This window comes from Macaca nemestrina, chromosome 10, assembly GCF_043159975.1.
Source record: "Macaca nemestrina isolate mMacNem1 chromosome 10, mMacNem.hap1, whole genome shotgun sequence".
Classification (NCBI taxonomy): domain Eukaryota; kingdom Metazoa; phylum Chordata; class Mammalia; order Primates; family Cercopithecidae; genus Macaca; species Macaca nemestrina.
Genome location: NC_092134.1, coordinates 84109875 through 84130389, shown reverse-complemented (window position 1 = coordinate 84130389; position 20515 = coordinate 84109875). Strand labels below are relative to the sequence as shown.

The following is a 20515-nucleotide window of genomic DNA, read 5'->3' as shown; positions in this document are numbered from 1 at the left end:
GTGAGCCACTGCGTCTGACCAGAGGTCCTGATTTTCTTTCCTTTGGGTATATGTATAGTAGTGGGATTGCTGAATCATATGGTAGTTCTAGTTTTAATTTTTTGAGGAACCCCCATAGTGTTTTCCATAATAGTTGTACCAATTTACACTCCTACCAACAAGAGTCTCCTTTTCTCCACATCCTGCCACACATCTTTTATCTCTCTGATAATAGCCATTCTAGCAGGTGTGAGGTGATATCTCATTGTGGTTTTGATTTGCATTTCTTTGATGATTAGTAATGTTGATTTTTAAAACATATATGTTAGCTGGATGTAGTGGCTTATGCCTGTAATCTTAGCACTTTAGGAGGCCTAGGTGTGCAGATCACAAGATCAGGAGTTTGAGTCCAGCCTGGCCAACATGATGAAACCCCATCTCTACAAAACATACAGAAAGAGAGAGAAAAAAAAGCCAAGTGTGGAGGTGCACACCTGCAGCCCCAGCTACTTGCAAGGCAGACGTAGGAGGATCAGTTGAGCCCGGGAGGTTGAGGCTGCAGTGAGTCAAGACTGAGCCACTGCACTCCAGCCTGGGTCGTGTAGTGAGACCCTGCCTCAAAATAAAATAAAATAAAATAAATATATCTGTTGCTCATTTTTATGTCTTCCTTTGGGAAATCTCTACTGAGGTCCTTTGCCCATTTAAATAAATCAGGTCTTGTTTTTGTTTGTACTATTGAGTTATTTGAATACCTTATATATTCTGGATATTAGCCCCTTCTCAGATATATGGTTTGAAAGTATTTTCTCCCTTTTCATAGGTTGTTTCTTCACTTTGTTGATTGTTTCCTTTTCTGTGCAGAAGTCTTTTAGTTTGATGCAATCCCATTTGTCTATTTTTGCTTTTGTTGCCTGTGCTTTTAGGTTCATTTCCAAAAAGAAAAAAAAAAATCATTACCCAGACTAATGTCATGAAACTTTCTTCTTTTTGCTCAAAATTGCTTTGGTTAGTTGGGGTCCTTTGTAGTTCCATATGAATTTTTTTATTGTTTTTTTCTATTCTGTGAAAAATGCCATTGGAATTTTGATAGGGCTTGCTTGAATTTGTAGATCATTTAGGTTAGTATGAACATTTTAACAATATTAATTCTAATCTCTTTGTTTTCTTACATCTTTTTCATTAACTTTTTATTGTTTTCAGACCTCTATTATTATGATAAAGGGGTCAGTTCATCAACAGGATATAACAATTGTAAATATATATGCACCCAACATCAGAATAAATATATAAAGCAAATATTAACAGAACTGAAGGTGGAAATAGACAGCAACATAATAATAGTAGGGGACTTCAATATCCCACTTTCAACAATAGATAGATCATCCAGACAGAAAATCGATAAGGAAATGGCAGACTTGAACAACACTATAGCCAAAATGAACCTAACAGACATATACAGAATATTCCATCGAACATGTCGCTATGCTGGAGCATAAGAATGCTTAAAAGTGATGAGGTGGTCGGGCTTGTAATCCCAGCACTTTGGGAGGCCGAGGCGGGCGGATAACGAGGTCAGGAGTTCAAGACCAGCCTGGCCAATATGGTGAAACCCCGTTTCTACTACAAATACAAAAATTAGCTGGGTGTGGTGGTGCGCGCCTGTAATCCCAGCTACTGGGGAGGCTGAGGCAGGAGAATGGCTTGAACCTAGGAGGCAGAGGTTTCAGTGAGCCAAGATCATGCCACTGCACTCCAGCCTGGGTAACAAGCAAGACTCTGTCTCAAAAAAAGAAGTGATGAGGTTATGTTAAAAGGATACAGTAGGCAACTTGAAAGGACTCCCACTGGCCAAATCAGAGAAAAAGTGTCAAGAAAAAAACAATATTAGTAACTGGATAGTGGTCCATTGAATAGGAATTTATGAGTTCATACTGATATAATTTTAAAAAGCAAAAGAAGTCAGGTGCGGTGGCTCATGCCTGTAATGCCAGCACTCTGGGAGGCCGAGGCGGGTGAATCACCTAAGGTCAGGAGTTTGAGGCCAGCTTGACCAACGTGGAGAAACCCCATCTCTATTAAAAATACAAAATTAGCCAGGTATGGTGGCACATGCCTGTAATCCCAGCTACTCAGGAGGCTGAGGCAGGAGAATTGCTTCAACCTGGGAGGCAGACGTTGCAGTGAGCTGAGATCACGCCATTGCACTCCAGCTTGGGCAACAAGAGCGCCCCCCACACAAAATACTTCTTTTTTTTTTTTTTTTTTTTGTGAGACGGAGTCTCGCTCTGTCGCCCATTCTGGAGTGCAGTGACGCAATCTCGGCTCACTGCAAGCTCCGCCTCCTGGGTTCACGCCACTCTCCTGCCTCAGCCTCCGGAGTAGCTGGGACTACAGGCGCCTGCCACTACGCCCGGCTAATTTTTTTTGTATTTTTAGTAGAGACGGGGTTTCACCGTGTTAACCAGGATGGTCTCGATCTCCTGACCTCGTGATCCGCCCGCCTCAGCCTCCCAAAGAAAATACTTCTTTTTTTTTTTTTTTTTTTTTTTTTTTTTTTTTTTTTGAGACGGAGTCTTGCTCTGTCGCCCAGGCTGGAGTGCAGTGGCCGGATCTCAGCTCACTGCAAGCTCCGCCTCCCGGGTTCACGCCATTCTCCTGCCTCAGCCTCCCGAGTAGCTGGGACTACAGGCGCTGCCACCACGCCCGGCTAGTTTTTTGTATTTTTAGTAGAGACGGGGTTTCACTGTGTTAGCCAGGATGGTCTCGATCTCCTGACCTCGTGATCCGCCCACCTCGGCCTCCCAAAGTGCTGGGATTACAGGCGTGAGCCACCGCGCCCGGCCAGAAAATACTTCTTAATTACAAAAGTGAAGAGTAATTTACAGTGGAGAAACTTGGCAGATATCACTTTTTTTTTTTTTTCGTTGTTGTTGTTGTTGTTTTTGAGACAGGGTCTCTCTCTGTCTCCCAGGCTGGAGTGCAGTGATCAGATCCTGGCTCACGACAGCCTCAAACTCTCAGCTCATGTGATCCTCTTGCCTCAGTCTCCAAGTAGCTGGGACTACAGGTGCACACCAGTATGCCCAGCTAATTTTTATTTATGTATTTATTTATTTATTTTAGAGATGGAGTCTCGCTCTGTCACCCAGGGTGGAGAACAATGGTGTGATCTCAGCTCACTGCAACCTCCACCCCACGGGTTTAAGTGATTCTCCTGCCTCAGCTTCCTGAGTAGCTGGGATTACAGGTGCCCACCACCACGCCCAGCTAATTTTTGTATTTTTAGTAGAGACAGAGTTTCACCAAGTTGGCCAGGCTGGTCTCGAACTCCTGACCTCAGGTGATCCACCCACCTCGGCTTCCCAAAGTACTGGGATTACAGGCCTAAGCCACGGCACCCGGCTGCCCAGTTAATTTTTTAAAAAAATTTTGTAGCGACAGGGTTTCACCATATTGCCCAGGCTGGTCTCCAACTCTTGGACTCAAACGATCCTCCTGCCTCAGCCTCCCAAAGTGCTGGGATTACAGTCATGAGCCACCACACCTGGCTACCACTTGAATCTAATAATTAAAGTAACAGGACACACTGAAATGGGAGTCACCTAATAGGATGTAGTAGGAAGAAAACAGCATAACTTCTGTGACAGTCCTGCCAAAGATTATAGCATGAGTTTAATCATAAGAAAACATCAGACAAACCCAAACAGAGAAATTCTACAAAATAATTGGCCCATAATCCTCATAAATGTGAGGTTATGAAAGTCAAAAATGAAGAACTGTTTGAGATTGAAGGAGACTAAAGAGATATGACAACTGGCTAGGCGCCTGCCACCATGCCCAGCTAATTTTTGTGTTTGTAGTAGAGATGGGGTTTCACCATGTTGGCCAGGATGGTCTCGATCTCCTGACCTCCTGGTGATCTGCCCGGCTCGGCCTCCCAAAGTGCTGGGATTAGAGGTGTAAGCCACCACACCCGACCTCTTTTTTTTTTTTTTGAGAAAGAGTCTTGCTCTGTCTCCCAGGCTGGAGTGTGGTGGCCCGATCTCAGCTCACTGAAACCTCTGCCTCCTGGGTTCAACAATTCTCCTGCCTCAGCATCCCAAGTGGCTGGGATTACAGGTGCTTGCCACCATGCCTGGCTAATTTGTGTATTTTTAGTAGAAACGGGGTTTCACCATGTTGGCCAGGTTGGTCTCAAACTCCTGACTTCAGGTGATTGCCCACCTCAGCCTCCCAAAGTGCTGGGATTACAGGCGTGAGCCATGGTGCCCGGCCACGCCTGGCTAATTTTTGTATTTTTTAGTAGACAGGGGGTTTTGCCATGTTGACCAGGCTGGTTTAGAACTCCTGACCTCAGATGATCCGCCTGCCTCGGCCTTCCAAAGTGCTGGCATTACAGGAGTGAGCCACTGCGCCCAGCTCCATATCCACTTTATTTTATTTATTTATTATTATTATATTAATTAATTAATTACTTTTTTGAGACAGAGTCTTGCTCTGTCTCCAGGCTGGAGTGCAGTGGTGCAATGTCGGCTCACTGCAACCTCCATCTCCCGGGTTCAAGCAATTCTCCTGCCTCAGCCTTCTGAGTAGCTGGGACTACAGGTGCACGCCACCATGCCCAGCTAATTTTTTGTATTTTAGTAGAGATGGGGCTGTTGATCTCTACCATGTTGATCAGGCTGGTCTTGAACCCCCAACCTCAGATGATCCGCCCGCCTTGGCCTCCCAAAGTGCTGGGATTACAGGTGTGAGCCACCGCGTCCAATCTATTATTATTATTTTTTTTTATGATGGAGTCTTGCTCTGTCGCCCAGGCTGAAGTGCAGTGGCTCAATCTCGGCTCACTGTGAGTTCAAGCGATTCTCCTGCCTTAGCTTCCTGAGTTGCTGGGTCTATAGGTGTGCGCCACCAGGCCCAGATAATTTTTGTATTTTTAGTAGAGATGGCATTTCACCACGATGGCCAAGCTGGTCTTGAACTCCTGACCTCAGGTGATCTACCCACCTTAGCCTCCCAAAATGCTGGGATTACAGGCATGAGCCACCGCATCTGGCTCCCCATATCCACTTTAAACATTGCAAATATTTTCTTTTCTTTTCTTTTTTTTTTTTGAGACGGAGTTTTGCTCTGTCACCCAGGCTGGAGTGCAGTGGCCGGATCTCAGCTCACTGCAAGCTCCTCCTCTCGGGTTCACGCCATTCTCCTGCCTCAGCCTCCCGAGTAGCTGGGACTACAGGCACCCGCCACCTCGCCCGGCTAGTTTTTTGTATTTTTTAGTAGAGACGGGGTTTCACCGTATTAGCCAGGATGGTCTCGATTTCCTGACCTCATGATCCGCCCGTCTCGGCCTCCCAAAGTGCTGGGATTACAGGCTTGAGCCACCGCGCCCGGCCGCAAATATTTTCTTAGTGGGGGAATATAATTGATTTTCTATCCAATGAACTCTTTTCTTATTTTTCTATTGATTCTTCTAGGTTTTCTACTGAGATAATTATGTCCTCTGTAAACAAAACGGTTTTACATATTCCCTTTCAATCTTTATACCTTGTTAGATTTTTTGTTTTTCTTGTTTTGTTTGATTTTTTTTTTTTTTAATGGTGTTTTGCTCTTATTGCCCAGGCTGGAGTGCAATGATGTGATTTCCTCCACCTTCTGGGTTCAAGTGATTCTCCTGCCTTAGCCTCCCAAGTAGCTGGAATTAAAAGCATGCACCACTACTCCCGGCTACTTTTGTATTTTTAGTAGAGATGGGGTTTCACTATGTTAGTCAGGCTGATCTCTAACTCCTGACCTCAGGTGATCCACCAACTTCAGCCTCCCAAAGTGCTGGGACTATAGGCGTGAGCCACTGTGCCCAACCCTGATTCTGTTGATTTATTTTTCTTACACCATCATAGAAAATTTCCAATATTAACAGCAACAGTGCTGGAACAACCTTGACTTGTGGGAAACCATCTGAAGCTTCTCCAAAGAGTAACTTTTTTCCCTGTTTTTGTGAAACCATTTTAAACTTACAGAACATTTGCAAGGATACACATAACATTTTTTCTCAACCATTTGAGAGCAAATTGATAATATATTGCCTCAAATATTTCAGTATGCTTTTATTTAATTAATTAATTAATTTATTTATTTATTGAGAGGGAGTCTCTCTCTGTCACCCGGGCTGGAGTGCAGTGGTGTGATTTTGGCTCACCCCAAACTCTGCCTTCTGGATTCAAGTGATTCTCCTGCCTCAGTCTCTCGAGTAGCTGAGATTGCAGGCTCCCGCCACCATGCCTGGCTAATTTTTGTATTTTTAGTAGAGACAGGAGTTTCACCATGTTGGCCAGGCTGATCTCGAACTCCTGACCTCAGGTGATCCACCTGCCTCAGTCTCCCAAAGTGTTGGGATTACAGGCATGAGCCACTGCGCCCAGCCCAACCTTGATACATTCTGACCACCTAACCCTCAGGCCCTGTGATGGTTAATTTAAGGCGTCGACTTGACTGGATTGAGAGATGCCTAGATGGCTGGTGAAGCATTGTTTGTGCGTGTATCTGTAAGGGTGTTGCAGGGGAGATTGGCTGTGAGTCCTTGGACTGAGAGAGGAAGACCTGCCTTCAGTGTGGGTGGGTATCATCTAACCGCTTGGGGTGGATTTGAACAAACAGGAAGAAGTGGGGGAATTATCAAACTCTCCCTTCCAGAGCAATCTGTTTTTTCTCCTCCTGCTCTTGTACAACAGACTACAGGTTCTTCAGCTTTTGGACTTTGGGACTTGCACCAGTGGCCTCTCAGGGGTCTTCAGGCCTTTGGCCTCCAACTAGGGGGTTGTACTGTTGGCTTCCCTGGCTCCGAAGCTTCTGGAGTTGGACTGAGCCATGCTACCAGCTTCTCTGGTTCCCCAGCTTGCAAAGAGCCTATCATGGGATTTTGCCTCTGTGATCATGTGGCTAATTCCCTAATAAATCCCCTCTCATATATCCAGTTGGTTATGTCTCTCTGAAGAACCTTAATACAAAAATTAGCCCGGCATGGTGGCGTGTGCCTGTAATCCCAGCTTCCTGGGAGGCTGAGGCAGGAGAATCACTTGAACCCGGGAGGTGGAGGTTTCAGTGAGCCGACGTCGGGCCACTGTATGGGCGACAGAGCAAGACTCCATCTCAAAAAGTAACAATAATAAATAAAATAAAATAAAATAATTTTTTAAAAAGTGAATGCGGGATTAATATTCATAATATAGTGTAATCTTATGAAGGAACAAAAGTAAAGACAGGAATCCAAAATAAAAATAGCACAAAGGATATGAATAGGCATTTCAGAGAGGAGGAAGTTTTGTTGGCTAATAAGAATATGAAATGGCCAGGTGCAGTGACTCACGCCTGTAATCCCAGCACTTTGGGAGGCCAAGGTGGGTGGATTACCTGAGGTCAGGAGTTGGAAACCAGCCTGGCCAAAATGGCGAAACCTTGTCTCTATGAAAAATACAAAAATTAGCTGGGGATGGTGGCACATGCCTGTAATCCCAGCTACTAGTGGGGCTGAGGCAGGAGGATCACTTGAACTTAGGAGGCTGAGTTTGCAGTGAGCCAAGATCATTTCACTGCACCCCAGCCTTGGCAACACAGTGAGACTCCATCTCAAGAAAAAAAAAAAAAAGAAGAATATGAAGTAACACTCAAACTCACTAGTAATCAGAGAAATGTAATTTTAAATAACTAAGAGTACACTTAATATACACATTAGAATTGCAAATATTAGAGAGTTGTATAATATTAAGTGTTGGGAAGGGTCTGAGGTAATAAAAACTGACAGTAATAATGTTGATACTGTAAACATCTACAGACCTGGGTTTTCTTGTTTTGTTTTGTTTTTCAGGTTTTTTTAAAGAATGTCTCACCATGTTATCAAGGCTGGCTTCAAACTCCTGGGCTCAGGCAATCCTCCTACCTCAGCCTTCTGAGAAGCTGGGACTACAAGTGCATGCCATGCCCGGTTTATAGCTACAGATTTTCTGAAAAATAATCTGATGCTACTTAGTAAAATTGAGCATGCACATACCTTACCACAGAAATTCCACTCCGAGGAATATGTTCCAGAGAAATTCTTGAACTGGCTCACAGGGGACTATGTAAGAGATAACTGTCTGGCATTGTGTATAGAAGTCGGGAATGGGCAAGTAAAGTATAATGGATGCCTACCATGGAATCCTATGTAGCAGTTATAAGCAATGAATTAGATTATATGTAGTCATAAGGATGAAAACAGAGTTAATCAAAAAAAAGTAAAAGCAGGCTGGCATGGTGACTCACATCTGTAATCCCAGGACTATGAGAAGGTGAGGCAGGCGGATGGCTTGAGCCCAGGAGTTTGAGACCAGCCTGGGCAACATAGCAAGACTCCATCTCTATACAAAAAAGAAAAAAGTGTACATTTAAAAAAAAATTTTTTTTTTGAGACAAAGTCTCACTCACTCTCTCCCCCAGCCTAGAGTGCAGTGGCATGATCTCCGCCCACTGCAACCTCCCACTTCTGGGTTCAAGTGATTCTCGTGCCTCAGCCTCCCGAGTAGCTGGGATTACAGGCATGCACCACCACACCCAGCTAATTTTTGTATTTTTAGTAGAGATGGGGTTTTGCCAAGTTGGCCAGGCTGGTCTCAGATTCCTGACCTGAAGTGATCCGCCTGCCTTCGTGTCCCGAAGTGCTGGGATTGCAGGTGTAAGCCACCAAGGCTGACCTTAAAAATTTTTTTAAAGAGGAAGTTCAAACATTATTTCTTCTTGGAGGTCTTTCCTGTTGATGCATTCAATCATATATTCATCTGTCTATTGACTCATTCAACAAGGATTGAGCACTTTTACGAAGGATAATGCAAGGTACTAAAGATATGATGGTAAGCCAAAAATAGAGGGTTACCTTCATCATCTCCTTGGAGGTCTATTGGGGGAAACTGAGTTTAGTAAACATATTATGTTCACATTGATAAATATATAATTACCAACTAATATACATGCTCTGAGGAAACAAACATTAGTTTTTGAGAGCACATAGCCAAGAGGTCTTTACTAGATTAGGGTGGGTGGTAGGTAAAGGGGTTCAAGGAAGGCCTGAGGAAATAACAATGGAAATCAATTTGGAGGCATAAATAGGCAAAGTGGAAGTGAAAAGGACATTCCAGAAACAGGGACCATATAGAGCAATCAGGACAAACTTGAGGAATTGAAAGAAGCCATGAAGTTGGAGGTATTAATAGAAGGGGAAGAGTGGTGGAAGATGGAAGGTTTCAGTGGGGAGAGGTCAAGGGATAGTGGTAGCCTGACTGGATGTGCATTTTGGAAAGATTACTCTAGCTGCTATATGGAGAATGGAAGAGTGTGAAAAGAAAGAGAGACTAAGGGATGGGAGACCAACTAAGAGACTCTTGCAATTGCCTAGGTGAAACTGAGGTGGATTAGGGTGGTGCTAACAAAGAACAAGAAAGTAGATGGGCCGGTGGCTCACTTTGGGAGGCCAAGGCAAGTGGATCACTTGCGGTCAGGAGTTCGAGACCATCCTGACCAACATTTGTGAAACCCTGTCCCAACTAAAATACAAAAATTAGCTGGGCATGGTGGCTGGCGCCTGTAATCCCAGCTGCTCAGGAGGCTGAGGCAGGAGAATTGCTTGAACCTGGGAGGTGGAGGCTGCAGTGAGCCAAGATCAGGCCACTGCACTCCAGCCTGGGTGACAGAGCAAGACTCCATCTCAAGAGAAAGAAGAAGGGAAGGGAAGGGAAGGGAAGGGGAGGGGAGGGGAGGGGAGGAGGGGAGGGAAAGAGAGAGAGAGAGAAAGAAAGAAAGAAAGAGAGAGAGTGAGAGAGAGGAAGAGAAAGAGAGAGAAAAAAGTGAAAGAAAAAGAAAGAGAAAGAAAGAGTGAGAGGAAGAGAAAGAGAGAAAAAAGTGAAAGAGAAAAAGAAAGGAAAGAAAGAAAGAAAGAAAGAAAGAAAAAGAAAGAAAGAAAGAAAGAAAGAAAGAAAGAAAGAAAGAAAGAAAGAAAGAAAGAAAGAAAGAAAGAAAAGAAAGAAAATTTTTCTTTTTTGAGACAGAGTCTCACTGTCACCCAGGCTGGAGAATGCAGTGGTACAATCTCTGCTCACTGCAGCCTCTGCCTCCTGGGTTCAAGCGATTCTCCTGCCTCAACCTCTTGAGTAGCTGGGATTACAGGCACCAGCCACCATGCCTAGCTAATTTTTGTATTTTTAGTAGAGACAGGGTTTCACAGTGTTGGTCAGGATGGTCTCAGATTCTTGAACTCAGGTGATCCGCCCACCTTGGCCTCCCAAAGTGCTGGGATTATAGGCATAAACCCAGCCGAAAGTAGATGAATTTTTTTTGTTGTTTGTTTGGTTTTTTTGAGATGGAGTTTCTCTCTTGTTGCCCAGGTTGGAGTGCAGTGGTGCGATCTCAGCTCACCTCAACCTCCGCCTCCCAGGTTCAAGTGATTCTCCTGTCTCAGCCTCCTGAGTAGCTGGGATTACAGGCATGCGCCACCAAGCCCGGCTAATTTTTGTGTTGTCAATAGAGAAGGATTTCTCCATGTTGGTCAGCCTGGTCTTGAACTCCCGACCTCAGGTGATCCACCTGCCTTGGCCTCCCAAAGTGCTGGGATTACAGGCATGAGCCACTGTGCCCAGCCTGAAAGTAGAGGAATTTTAAAGATACAGACAATTAGTAAAGATACCTTACATATCTTTAATTTTTTTTTTTTTTTTTTTTTTTTTTTTTTTTTTTACAGAAACAGGATCTTGCTACATTGTCTAGGCTGGTCTGGAATTCCAGGCCTCAAGAGATCTGCCTGGGCCATCCAAAGTGCTGGGAAGGACACCTGCAGTCCCAGGCTAGACAATGTAGCTAGATCCTGTCTCTACAAAAAAACAAATATTAGCTGGTGGGGGGCACCTGTAGTCCCAGGTGAGAGGCTGAGGTGGGAGGATCCTTGAACTCAGGAGGTCCAGGCTGCAGTGAGCTGAGATCGCACCACTGCACTCCAGCCTGGGCGACAGAGTGAGACCCTGTCTCAAAAATGCATAAATAGTAAAATTAGTGAGAGTGAATGAGAGATGGGATATGTAAAGGGAGTGGGAGGACTTAAGGAGTAACTCCTCGTTTCTGACTTGTGTAAGAATAACTTCTGTGATTGGTGGGGAAAATTCACCAGAGTTCTGTCAACTTGAAAGTGGTGTTCATTTCCTGTCCCCCATTAGGGGTTACCCCGTCCATCTTAAGCAGGATATTCTAGGATCTCTCAGTCTCACAGCTCTGCCCACCAATAACCAGCAGGTGAGCCCCCTCTCCCCAGACCTCTAGATCTGCAAAAGGCAACCTGGAGGCAAGGAAAGCCCAGCTGTGAGTAGTCATTCAATTCTGGTGCTGTGGTAACTGAGTTCAAAAACAATGAGTCTTGTTACCTATAGTGAAATGAAAGACACCTCACCAGACACCTCACTGGGTTGTGAGGCTCCAAGGAGCACACATATTGTTAGGCTCAGTTCGATTCCCTTCAGCCCTCTGCCTGTTTGAAGGCAGTTCCTTATCTTGGAGACAACGTGCAGATGTTCTCTCTCTCTTTCCCTCTTTATTTATTTATGTATTTATCCTTAAGACAGGGTCTCTCTCTGTTGCCCAGGCTGGAGTGCAGTGGCGTGACCACAACTCAAACAGCCTCAACCTCCTGGGCTCAAAACGATCCTCCTGCCTCAGCCTCCAGAGCAGCTGGGACTACAAGCGCGCACCACTGCACAGGGATTATTATTATTATATTATTATTTTATTATTTTGTAGAGACAGGGGTGGGAGTGGTCTCGCTATGTTGCCCAGGCTGGTCTCAAACTCATAGCTCAAGAGATCCTCCCGCCTCGGCGTCCCAAAGTGCCGGGATTACAGGCGCCTGCCACCGCGCCCGGACGCAGATATTTTCTATGGGTATCTGGAATGGCGTCCCCAAAGCTTGGCGCAGTGCTATGGTCAAGCCGGGTGGGGGCACAGGCCAGCCTTCAACACCGTTGGCACCAATCAGAACAAGCAACCGTCCTCTCAGGGCCGCGACGGCCCCTTTCTGCCAATGGCCAGCCCCTCGCCGGTCCCGAGGCCTCGCGAGAGCTCCCATGGCTACGCCTTCCCCGGCCTCGGAACGGCCTCGGAACTGCCCCATCCTTCCTCTTTCCCCGCCTTCCAGCGGCGCTCCACTCTCGGATTGGCTGATTGAGCCGAGTCAGTTTTTTTTGTTTTTTTTTTTTTTTTCCTGGCCAGAAAGCGGTTCGACAATTGGTCCTTCTTTTGGCCCCTCCTGCGAAGCCCGCGGATTGGACTGCTGAGTCTGGCTACACAGGCCTCCGCGGGAGCGCGGCCGGGCCAATCAGGAGCTTGGCGTATTTTACAAACTGAGGAAGTAGCTCCAGCCGTATCCGAGAGAGTCAGGCGAAAAGCGGAGGAAGCTGGGTCGGCCCTGAGGGGCTCTCGGTAAGGTAAGGCACGGGGGTCTTGGAGGGAACGAGGGCTGCTGGGCTCATAGGGACGAGGGCAGTTCGAGGTCCGAGGGCGAAAGAGTAGTTTCGGGGTGTCTGGAGGTAGCACCCATAAGAGCGGTCTTGCAGGCGCCGGGGGCTTGTGGGCGCGTGGATTAGGGCAGAGGTATCAGGGATGGCAGGACAGGTGCCCCGAGAACTGGTTGATCTTTGATCTCCGATTCTACCTGCCTTCTTCCCCGTCTCAACTGTAGCCATCATGACCACCCGACAAGCCACGAGGGATCCCCTCCTCCGGGGTGTATCTCCTACCCCTAGCAAGATTCCGGTACGCTCTCAGAAACGCACGCCTTTCCCCACTGTTACATCGTGCGCCCTGGACCAGGAGAACCAAGATCCAAGGGTAAGAGCGGCCTAATGGGGGAAGACAGTAGTCACACCAGTAATGCACCCCAACACTAAACCTCACCTTTTTGTCCCCCCTCCCTCCCCTAGAGATGGTTGCAGAAACCACCGCTCAATATTCAACGCCCCCTCGTTGATTCAGCAGGCCCTAGGCCCAAAGCCAAGCACCAGGCAGAGACATCACAAAGATTGGTGGGGATCCCTCAGCCTCGGAACCCCTTGGAGGAGCTCAGGCCTAGCCCTAGGGGTCAAAATGTGGGGCCTGGGCCCCCTGCCCAGACAGGTACCTGTTGGAGCCCTGGTAACATGGCCTCCATGGCCGAGTAGGGAACTAGGAAGGGTAAAAGTGGGGTTTTGGGGTTTTGCACTCACTCCTGCTGTCTCCTGCTTACTGTGATAGTCCTGGTTCCACCTCCTGGAAAGCTCTTTGCTCTTAGAAGATCTCCCTTTCCTCCAGCAAAATGTCATCTCACCAGGCGCCATGGCTTGTACCAGTAATCACAGCTACTCAGGAGGCTAAAGCGGGAGGATCACTGGAGGCCAGGAGTTGGAGACTAGCCTGGATGACAGAGGGAGATCCTATCTCTTTAAAAAATAAATAAATAAATAAATAAATAAATAATAAATGTCACTTCTTCTGAAGCCTTTTCCAGTTCCCCATGTCACTTGTTCTCCTAATACTTTGCAGTACTTCTTTTATAACATGTATATACCTTGGCTTGAGTCTGTTACCTGTCTATAGTTTGATGATAGCTTCTTGAGGATAGGGGCTTTGTCTTATTCTTATGGGACCCCAATGCTTAGAATAGTGTCTTATGTAACATTCTATGAACATTTGGTGGGCAGGTGTGGTGGCTCACGCCTGTAATTCCAACACTTTGAGAGGCTGAGGCGGGAGGGTCACTTGAGCTCAGGAGTTTGAGACCAGCCTGGACAACATAGTGAGACCCCATTTCTTTTTAGTTTTTCTTTTTTTTTTTCTTTTCTTTTTTTTTTTTTTTTTTTTGGAGATAGAGTCTTACTGTATCCCTCAGGTTGGACGACAGTGGCATGATCTCAACTCACTGCAATATCCACCTCCGAGGTTCAAGCAATTCTCATGACTCAGCCTCCCCCAAGTACCTGGGATTACGGACACCTGCCACCACACCTGGCTAATTTTTGTTTGCTTTATTTATTTATTTATTTATTTATTTATTTATTTATATGAGACGGAGTCTCGCTCTGTCACCAGGCTGGAGTGCAGTGGCATGATCTTGGCTCACTGCAGCCTCCACCTCCCAGGTTCAAATGATTCTCCAGCCTTAGCCTCCTGAGTAGCTGGGACTACAGGTGTGTGCCACCATGCCCAGCTAATTTTTTTTTTTTTTTTTTTTTTTAAGTAGAGATGGGGTTTCACTATGTTGACCAGACTGGTCTCAAACTCCTGACCTCAGGTGATCTGCCCGTCTCAGCCTCCCAAAGTGCTGGGATTATAGGAGTGAGCTACCATGCCCAGCCAATTTTTGTATTCTTTTAGTAGAGACAGGGTTTTGCCATGTTGGCCAGGTTGGTCTCAAACTCCTGACCACAAGTGATCCACCCGCCTCAGCCTCCCAAAGTGCTGGGATTACAGGTGTGAGCCACCACGCCCAGCCATCTATTGCTTAAAAAAAAAAAAAAAAAAAAAAAAGCCAAATTCAATTGAATGAGTCTCTTTTGCTCACCTTGTATCTCAAAGTGACTATGCTAGGGTCCCTATCCCCCTCAGCTTTCCCCCTTCCTGTTCCTTCTTACCTTTCCTTCTCTTTCCTTGCAGAGGCTCCAGGGACCATAGAGTTTGTGGCTGACCCTGCAGCCCTGGCCACCATCCTGTCAGGTGAGGGTGTGAAGAGCTGTCACCTGGGGCGCCAGCCTAGTCTTGCTAAGAGAGTACTGGTTCGAGGAAGTCAGGGAGGCACCACCCAGAGGGGCCAGGTAATGAAACAGGATGTGAGGAGACCAGGCTGGGGGTGCTGAGGTGGGCATCCTGAGCTGTGCTGACAGCCTCTGTTGGTGTCCCAGGGTGTTCGGGCCTCTGCATATTTGGCCCCCAGAACTCCCACTCACCGACTGGACCCTGCCAGGGCTTCCTGCTTCTCAAGGCTGGAGGGACCAGGACCTCGAGGCCAGACTTTGTGCCCCCAGAGGCTACAGGCTCTGGTGAGTGCCCTTGAGAGGCCTGATACTTGGTGCTTCTGGGAGCTCCTTCCAGGGACAAAGCTGGCCTTTGGGAGAGGAAGTACCTCATGATGAGGCAAGGGATCCTATTGGGGGAGATGGGGTTGGTGGTGAGGCCTGAGGGTTTAGGGTCCACCTCTGATTCCGTTTTCATCTCTTGCTCTTGTGGATCAGATTTCACCTTCAGGACCTTCCTTTCACCCTTCCACTCGCCCCAGTTTCCAGGAGCTAAGAAGGGAGACAGCTGGCAGCAGCCGGTGAGAAAGGAGAGGGTGTGGGAGAAGGTCATCTGGAAAAGAATGAACCAGTGTCTGATACAGGAGTCCCCCAGAGTTGGGGCCTTCCAGTAGCTTTAGGACTCCCCACCAACTCTGAAGGGGAAGCAAGAAACCTGTGATTACCCAGGATGAGCCCTTGGGATAGGGTTCAGGCCTTCACAGGCAGGCCTCAGTGTGACATCAGTTTCTTCAAGTCATGGGGGGACAGGGAGGACAGAAATGTGCTATCTCTTTTGTTTAGTGGCTACAGTATAGACTGTGGCAATAAATGGGATTTGGGTTTATATCCTAACTCTTACCACTTACTAGTTGTGCAAGCTTGCCTTCACCTCTCTGAGCTTTGGTTTCTTTGTCAAGTGAGAATAACATTTGTATCATCATTAGAAATTGTCATGAGAATGAAATGAGATGATGTTTGTAAAGCACTTAGCACATGTCCAGCTCATACTTGGTACTCAGTGACTGCTGGCTACTGTCCTTATTGTCATCAGGACTTCAGTGAGCCAGGCCTCAGGATTGCTCCTGGAGACCCCAGTCCAGCCTGGTGAGTGTGTCTGGCTGTGGGGAGAGCACAGGGGCAGTTGGGCTGCCTGAAGCAGGGAACAAGATCAGATAAAACTCAGCAGGCTGGGAGGGAGCATGAGAAAGTGGGAGGCTGGGAGGCTAGGTCAGAAGGAGAAGAAGAAGAGACTTTCTAGATAGGCCAGAGGTTGGCACAGTTGCACTTGTGTCAAAGGAGATGGTCTTCATTTCGGCCCTCTCTCTGCCACTTCCTGCAAGATTTATCTTCCACTCACTGTTTATCCCCAGCCCCTAAGTGCCATCACCACATACCCAGCCTACTCAGACGTTCAGATTAGTAAGTGTTTACTGAGATAGTGTTGGGTGTTGAGGGGCTGCTGGATGGGTTCCTGTCCCTAATAGTGCAATGGGGGCTATTAAACTAATATACCCTCTTCAGAAGTTGTAGAACCCTGTGCCAAACTTTGGTGGGTGTTCTAGAGTCTACAACAAATGTCCCGTTTCTTCCTAGCTTTCTCTCTCCCTAAAGGAGAACATGAGGTTGTCACTCGCTCAGATGAAGGAAGTGTGGCCTCTCTTGGTCTGGCCCAGCGAGTACCATTAAGAGAAAACCGAGAAATGACACATACCAGGGTGAGATGCAACTCTCCTGGGATGGTGGGTGGGAGGTGCAGGAGATGCTTGGGAGAATTTCGCAGCAGCAGCCAACACTGAGAATTGTAGGTAGAGCCAGGCAGTCTTGGGCCTCAGGATGTTATTGGGTAGGTTTACCCCAGATGCACCCAGTCCCTCTCCAATGTGAAACTGACCTCTCTTTATCAAATGTCTAGGGCCTGGGGTGAGAGATCATATTTGTATCACCATCAGATCAGTGCTAAGGGTGAGACAGATCTGCCACTTGTCAGCCAAAAGGATTCATCCCTTCACTTCACAAATATTTACTGAGTAGCACCAGCCTACTGAGTGCCAGGCCGTGTTCTAGGCTCTGGACATACAGCAATAAACAAGTTCATATTCTAGAAGGGGGAGACAAGAAATAAACACATATATAAAATAGTGTCTCAGATGACTGTAAGTTCTCTATAAAAAAATAATAAAAATAATAGGGCATTAAAGGGGAATTGGGAGCAGGGGAGTTGGTGTTGCAATTTAAAATAGATTGGTCAGGGAACTTTTATTGAGAAGATGATGTTTAAGTGAAGACCAGGGGTTGGAGGAGGAGTGAGAGATGTTGATATCTGGGGGAAGGAATGTTCCAGGCCAAGAGAACTGAAGAGGCAAAGGCCCTGGGGAGGGAATGTGCCTGGCATATTTGAGGATCGGCAAAAAGGAGAGGCCAGTGAGATTGAAGCAGAGTAAGGAGAGCGGTAGGAGATATGGTTTTAGTGATAACACGATCAGATTGGGTAAGGAATTGTACACCAGTGTAAGTTCTTGGCTTTTCTTGGAAGTAGTGGGAAGCCATGGGGAGAAGGGTTGATCAAGAAAGTGACATGATTTGACTTAGGTCTTTTTTTTTTTTTTTTTGAGACGGAGTTTCACTCTTGTTGCCCAGGCTAGAGTGCAGTGGCATGATCGCCACTCATCACAACCACCGCTTCCCAGGTTCAAGTGATTCTCCTGCCTCAGCCTCCTGAGTAGCTGGGATTACAGGCATGCACCACCACGCCTGACTAATTTTGTAGTTTTAGTAGAGACAGGGTTTCTCCATGTTGGTCAGGCTGGTCTCGAACTCCCGACTTCAGATGCTCTGTTCTCCTTGGCCTCCCAAAGTGCTGGGATTACAGGCCTGAGCCACCATGCCTGGCTTGACTTAGGTCTTAAAAGAATCACGCTGGCTGCTGTAGTGAGAACAAGATATAGGAAGACAAAGGGGGCAGGGATCACTCTTCCACCTTTTTCTTCTTCACAGGACAGCCGTGACTCCCACCTGATGCCCTCCCCTGCCCCTGTGGCCCAGCCCTTGCCTGGCCATGTGGTGCCATGTCCATCACCCTTTGGACGGGCTCAGCGTGTACCCTCCCCAGGCCCTCCAACTGTGGTTTGTGTCAACAACTGGGGGCTGGGCAGGGGCAGAACAGTCTGGCCAGAGATCCTTGCTAGGTCTGCTAAGCCACCCACATCTCTCCCCAGACCTCATATTCAGTGTTGCGGCGTCTCACCATTCAACCTAAAACCCGATTCACGCCCATGCCATCAACCCCCAGAGTTCAGCAGGTAAGAGAGGGCATGGGGAGGTGGCTGGCAGAAGCCACAGCTAGGGGAGAAAGGAGATGGATGGGTACAGGAGAGGGAAGACAGAAGCAAGGGGAGGTTGAGTGCCACCTGTGGGTGTCAGGCCTTGCTGACATCTCACTTCTGTGCCAGGCCCGGTGGCTGAGTGGTGTTTCCCCTCAGTCCTGCTCTGAAGATCCTGCCCTGCCCTGGGTAAGTATCAGAAGGCTCCCCCTACTGAGATTCCTTGCCCTGTGCTGCCAGCCTGAAGGCCCAGGAGTTTGAGACACATGTGCTTTCTGGGCCAGGCATGATGGCTCACACCTGTAATCCCAGCACTTTGGGAGGCTGAGGTGGGAGGATTGCTTGAGCCCAGATCTTTGAGACCAGCCTGGGCAACATAGTGAGACCCTGTCTCTACTAAAAATTTTAAAAATTAGAAAATGCTCTCTGGAAAAGCTGCCTAACTCTCCCTGCTTCTCTGCTGCCCCTCCTAATGTACATCTAGGGCCTCTCAGTCAGCGGCTTTAATCTATTCCTCATGAGGGTGGGACTCAGGCTGGTCTTTCTCCTGCCCCATCCTGGCTTTCTTGTGTGCCTTGTTCCTTGGTGACAGGAGCAGGTTGCCGTCCGGTTGTTTGACCAGGAGAGTTGTATAAGGTCACTGGAGGGGTCTGGGAAACCACCTGTGGCCACTCCTTCTGAACCCCACTCTAACAGAACCCCCGACCTCCAGGAGGTGAAGATTCAAGTGAGTCTGTGTGGGCAACAGCTTTGATGTCTATTGAACAGTGACTGGGGCTGAGGAAGAAGGAAAAGAGATGGGGGGTCAGGAATAGGACAGTGTAAGTAGACTACTGAATGCACATCTTGATGTCACACTGGGGTGCTCTCTCCCACCACAGCGCATCGGTATCCTGCAGCAGCTGTTGAGACAGGAGATAGAGGGGCTGGTAGGGGGCCAGTGTGCCCCCCTTAACGGAGGCTCTTCTCTGGATATGGTTGAACTTCAGCCCCTGCTGACTGAGATTTCTAGAAATCTGAATGTCACAGAGCATAACTCTGGGACTTCCCACCTTCCTGGATTGTTAAAATGCTCAGGGCTGCCAAAGCCCTGCCTTCCAGAGGAGTGCGGGGAACCACAGCCCTGCCCTCCAGCGGAGCCTGGGCAGCCAGAGGCCGTCTGTAGGAGTGAGCCTGAGACACCAGAGCCCTCCCCCCAGGAACAGCTTGAGGTACCAGAGCCCTGCCCTCCAGCAGAACCCAGGTCCCCAGAGTCCTGCTGTAGGAGTGAGCCTGAGATACCAGAGCCCTCTCAGCAGGAACAGCTTGAGGTACCAGAGCCCTGCCCTCCAGCAGAACCCAGTCCCCTTCAGCCCAGCACCCAGGGGCAGTCTGGACCCCCAGAGCCCTACCCTAGGGTAGAGCTGGGGGCATCAGAGCCCTGCACCCTGGAACATAGAAGTCCAGAGTCCAGCCTACCACCCTGCTGCAGTCAGTGGGCTCCAGCAACCACCAGCCTGATCTTCTCTTCCCAACACCCGCTTTGTGCCAGCCCCCCTATCTGCTCACTCCAGTCTCTGAGAACCCCGGCAGGCCAGGCAGGTAAGGAGTTGGCTGGGAAGGAGTGTGAACACAAGAGGTCCTCAACTCACTGTGAGCTGCACCCCTGCCCTGCCCCACCCCTGCTCCAGGCAATCCCATGCTTCCACACCTTCCACCCTGGCCCAGCCTGGCTCTCCCTCAGGAAGAGGGGAGGGGCTGCACTTCCAGCCCTGTGCTCCTAATTGGCTTGGCCCCGTTGGTGGGGGAGGAGGAAAGGACAGTACATGGTGGAAGTATGGGACTCCAGACCGCCCTCTAAATTCTCCATGCCCCTCAGGCCTCAGCAGTCTGGCCCCTCGAACCCTAGCCCTGAGGGAGCGCCTCAAATCGTGTTTAACCGCCATCCACTGCTTCCATGAGGCTCGTCTGGACGATGAGTGTGCCTTTTACACCAGCCGAGCCCCTCCCTCAGGCCCCACCCGGGTCTGCACCAACCCTGTGGCTACATTACTCGAATGGCAGGATGCCCTGGTGAGACTCCAACCCACAGCCCAGCTGTGGCTGCACAGTGAGCCTGATGGGAGGTGGGGAACGGGGACAGGGGGCCACCTTGGCTCCTTCACAGAGAGGTCAGCAGGAAGGCTTGGCTACAGTGCAAGGCTGGCTGGGCTGTGACAAGGTCTTCTCTCTCTCCAGTGTTTCATTCCAGTTGGCTCTGCCCCCCGGGGCTCTCCATCATGAGACAACCACTCCTGCCCTACCGTGCTTCTTCCTTTTAGCCCTTATTTATTGTCGGTCTGCCCATGGGACTGGGAGCCGACCACTTTTGTCCTCAATAAAGTTTCCAAAGTATCCACATGTCTAGCTAATGAGTTCTAA

General features: G+C 48.2%; 1 protein-coding gene across 5 annotated transcripts; it reads left to right on the top strand.

Moving 5' to 3' along the window:
* Positions 1-11186: 11186 nt before the first annotated feature.
* TROA (trophinin associated protein) lies at positions 11187-20488 on the top strand. 5 transcript variants are annotated; one of them, XR_011609167.1, is made up of 17 exons: positions 11189-11289; positions 12259-12473; positions 12728-12876; positions 12969-13161; positions 14677-14834; positions 14922-15059; positions 15252-15334; positions 15847-15899; positions 16389-16510; positions 17790-17918; positions 18011-18094; positions 18245-18304; positions 18708-18842; positions 18997-19425; positions 19647-19696; positions 19974-20167; positions 20333-20488. XR_011609167.1 is itself a non-coding variant. In XM_071071779.1 (16 exons), exons 3-16 carry the CDS (start codon positions 12733-12735, stop codon positions 20375-20377), a joined length of 2238 nt encoding a protein of 745 aa, XP_070927880.1. In that variant the 5' UTR covers positions 11190-11289; positions 12259-12473; positions 12728-12732; the 3' UTR covers positions 20378-20488. The 5 variants fall into 5 exon arrangements, 2 of the variants coding, with proteins under 2 accessions (XP_011758515.1, XP_070927880.1); XM_071071779.1 differs by having other exon boundaries at positions 11190-11289; positions 18997-19696; XR_011609169.1 differs by lacking the exons at positions 18011-18094; positions 18245-18304; positions 18708-18842; ... (2 more) ...; positions 19974-20167; positions 20333-20488 and having other exon boundaries at positions 11188-11289; positions 14677-14736.
* Positions 20489-20515: the final 27 nt, after the last annotated feature.

Excerpts from the sequence above, each read along its gene's own strand:
- TROA (XM_071071779.1), top strand. The coding sequence starts at position 12,733 with ATGACCACCCGACAAGCCACGAGGGATCCCCTCCTCCGGGGTGTATCT. Across the intron at positions 12,877-12,968 it reads AGGAGAACCAAGATCCAAGG|AGATGGTTGCAGAAACCACC; the intron begins GTAAGAGCGGCC and ends TCCCTCCCCTAG. Across the intron at positions 18,095-18,244 it reads CAACCCCCAGAGTTCAGCAG|GCCCGGTGGCTGAGTGGTGT; the intron begins GTAAGAGAGGGC and ends CTTCTGTGCCAG.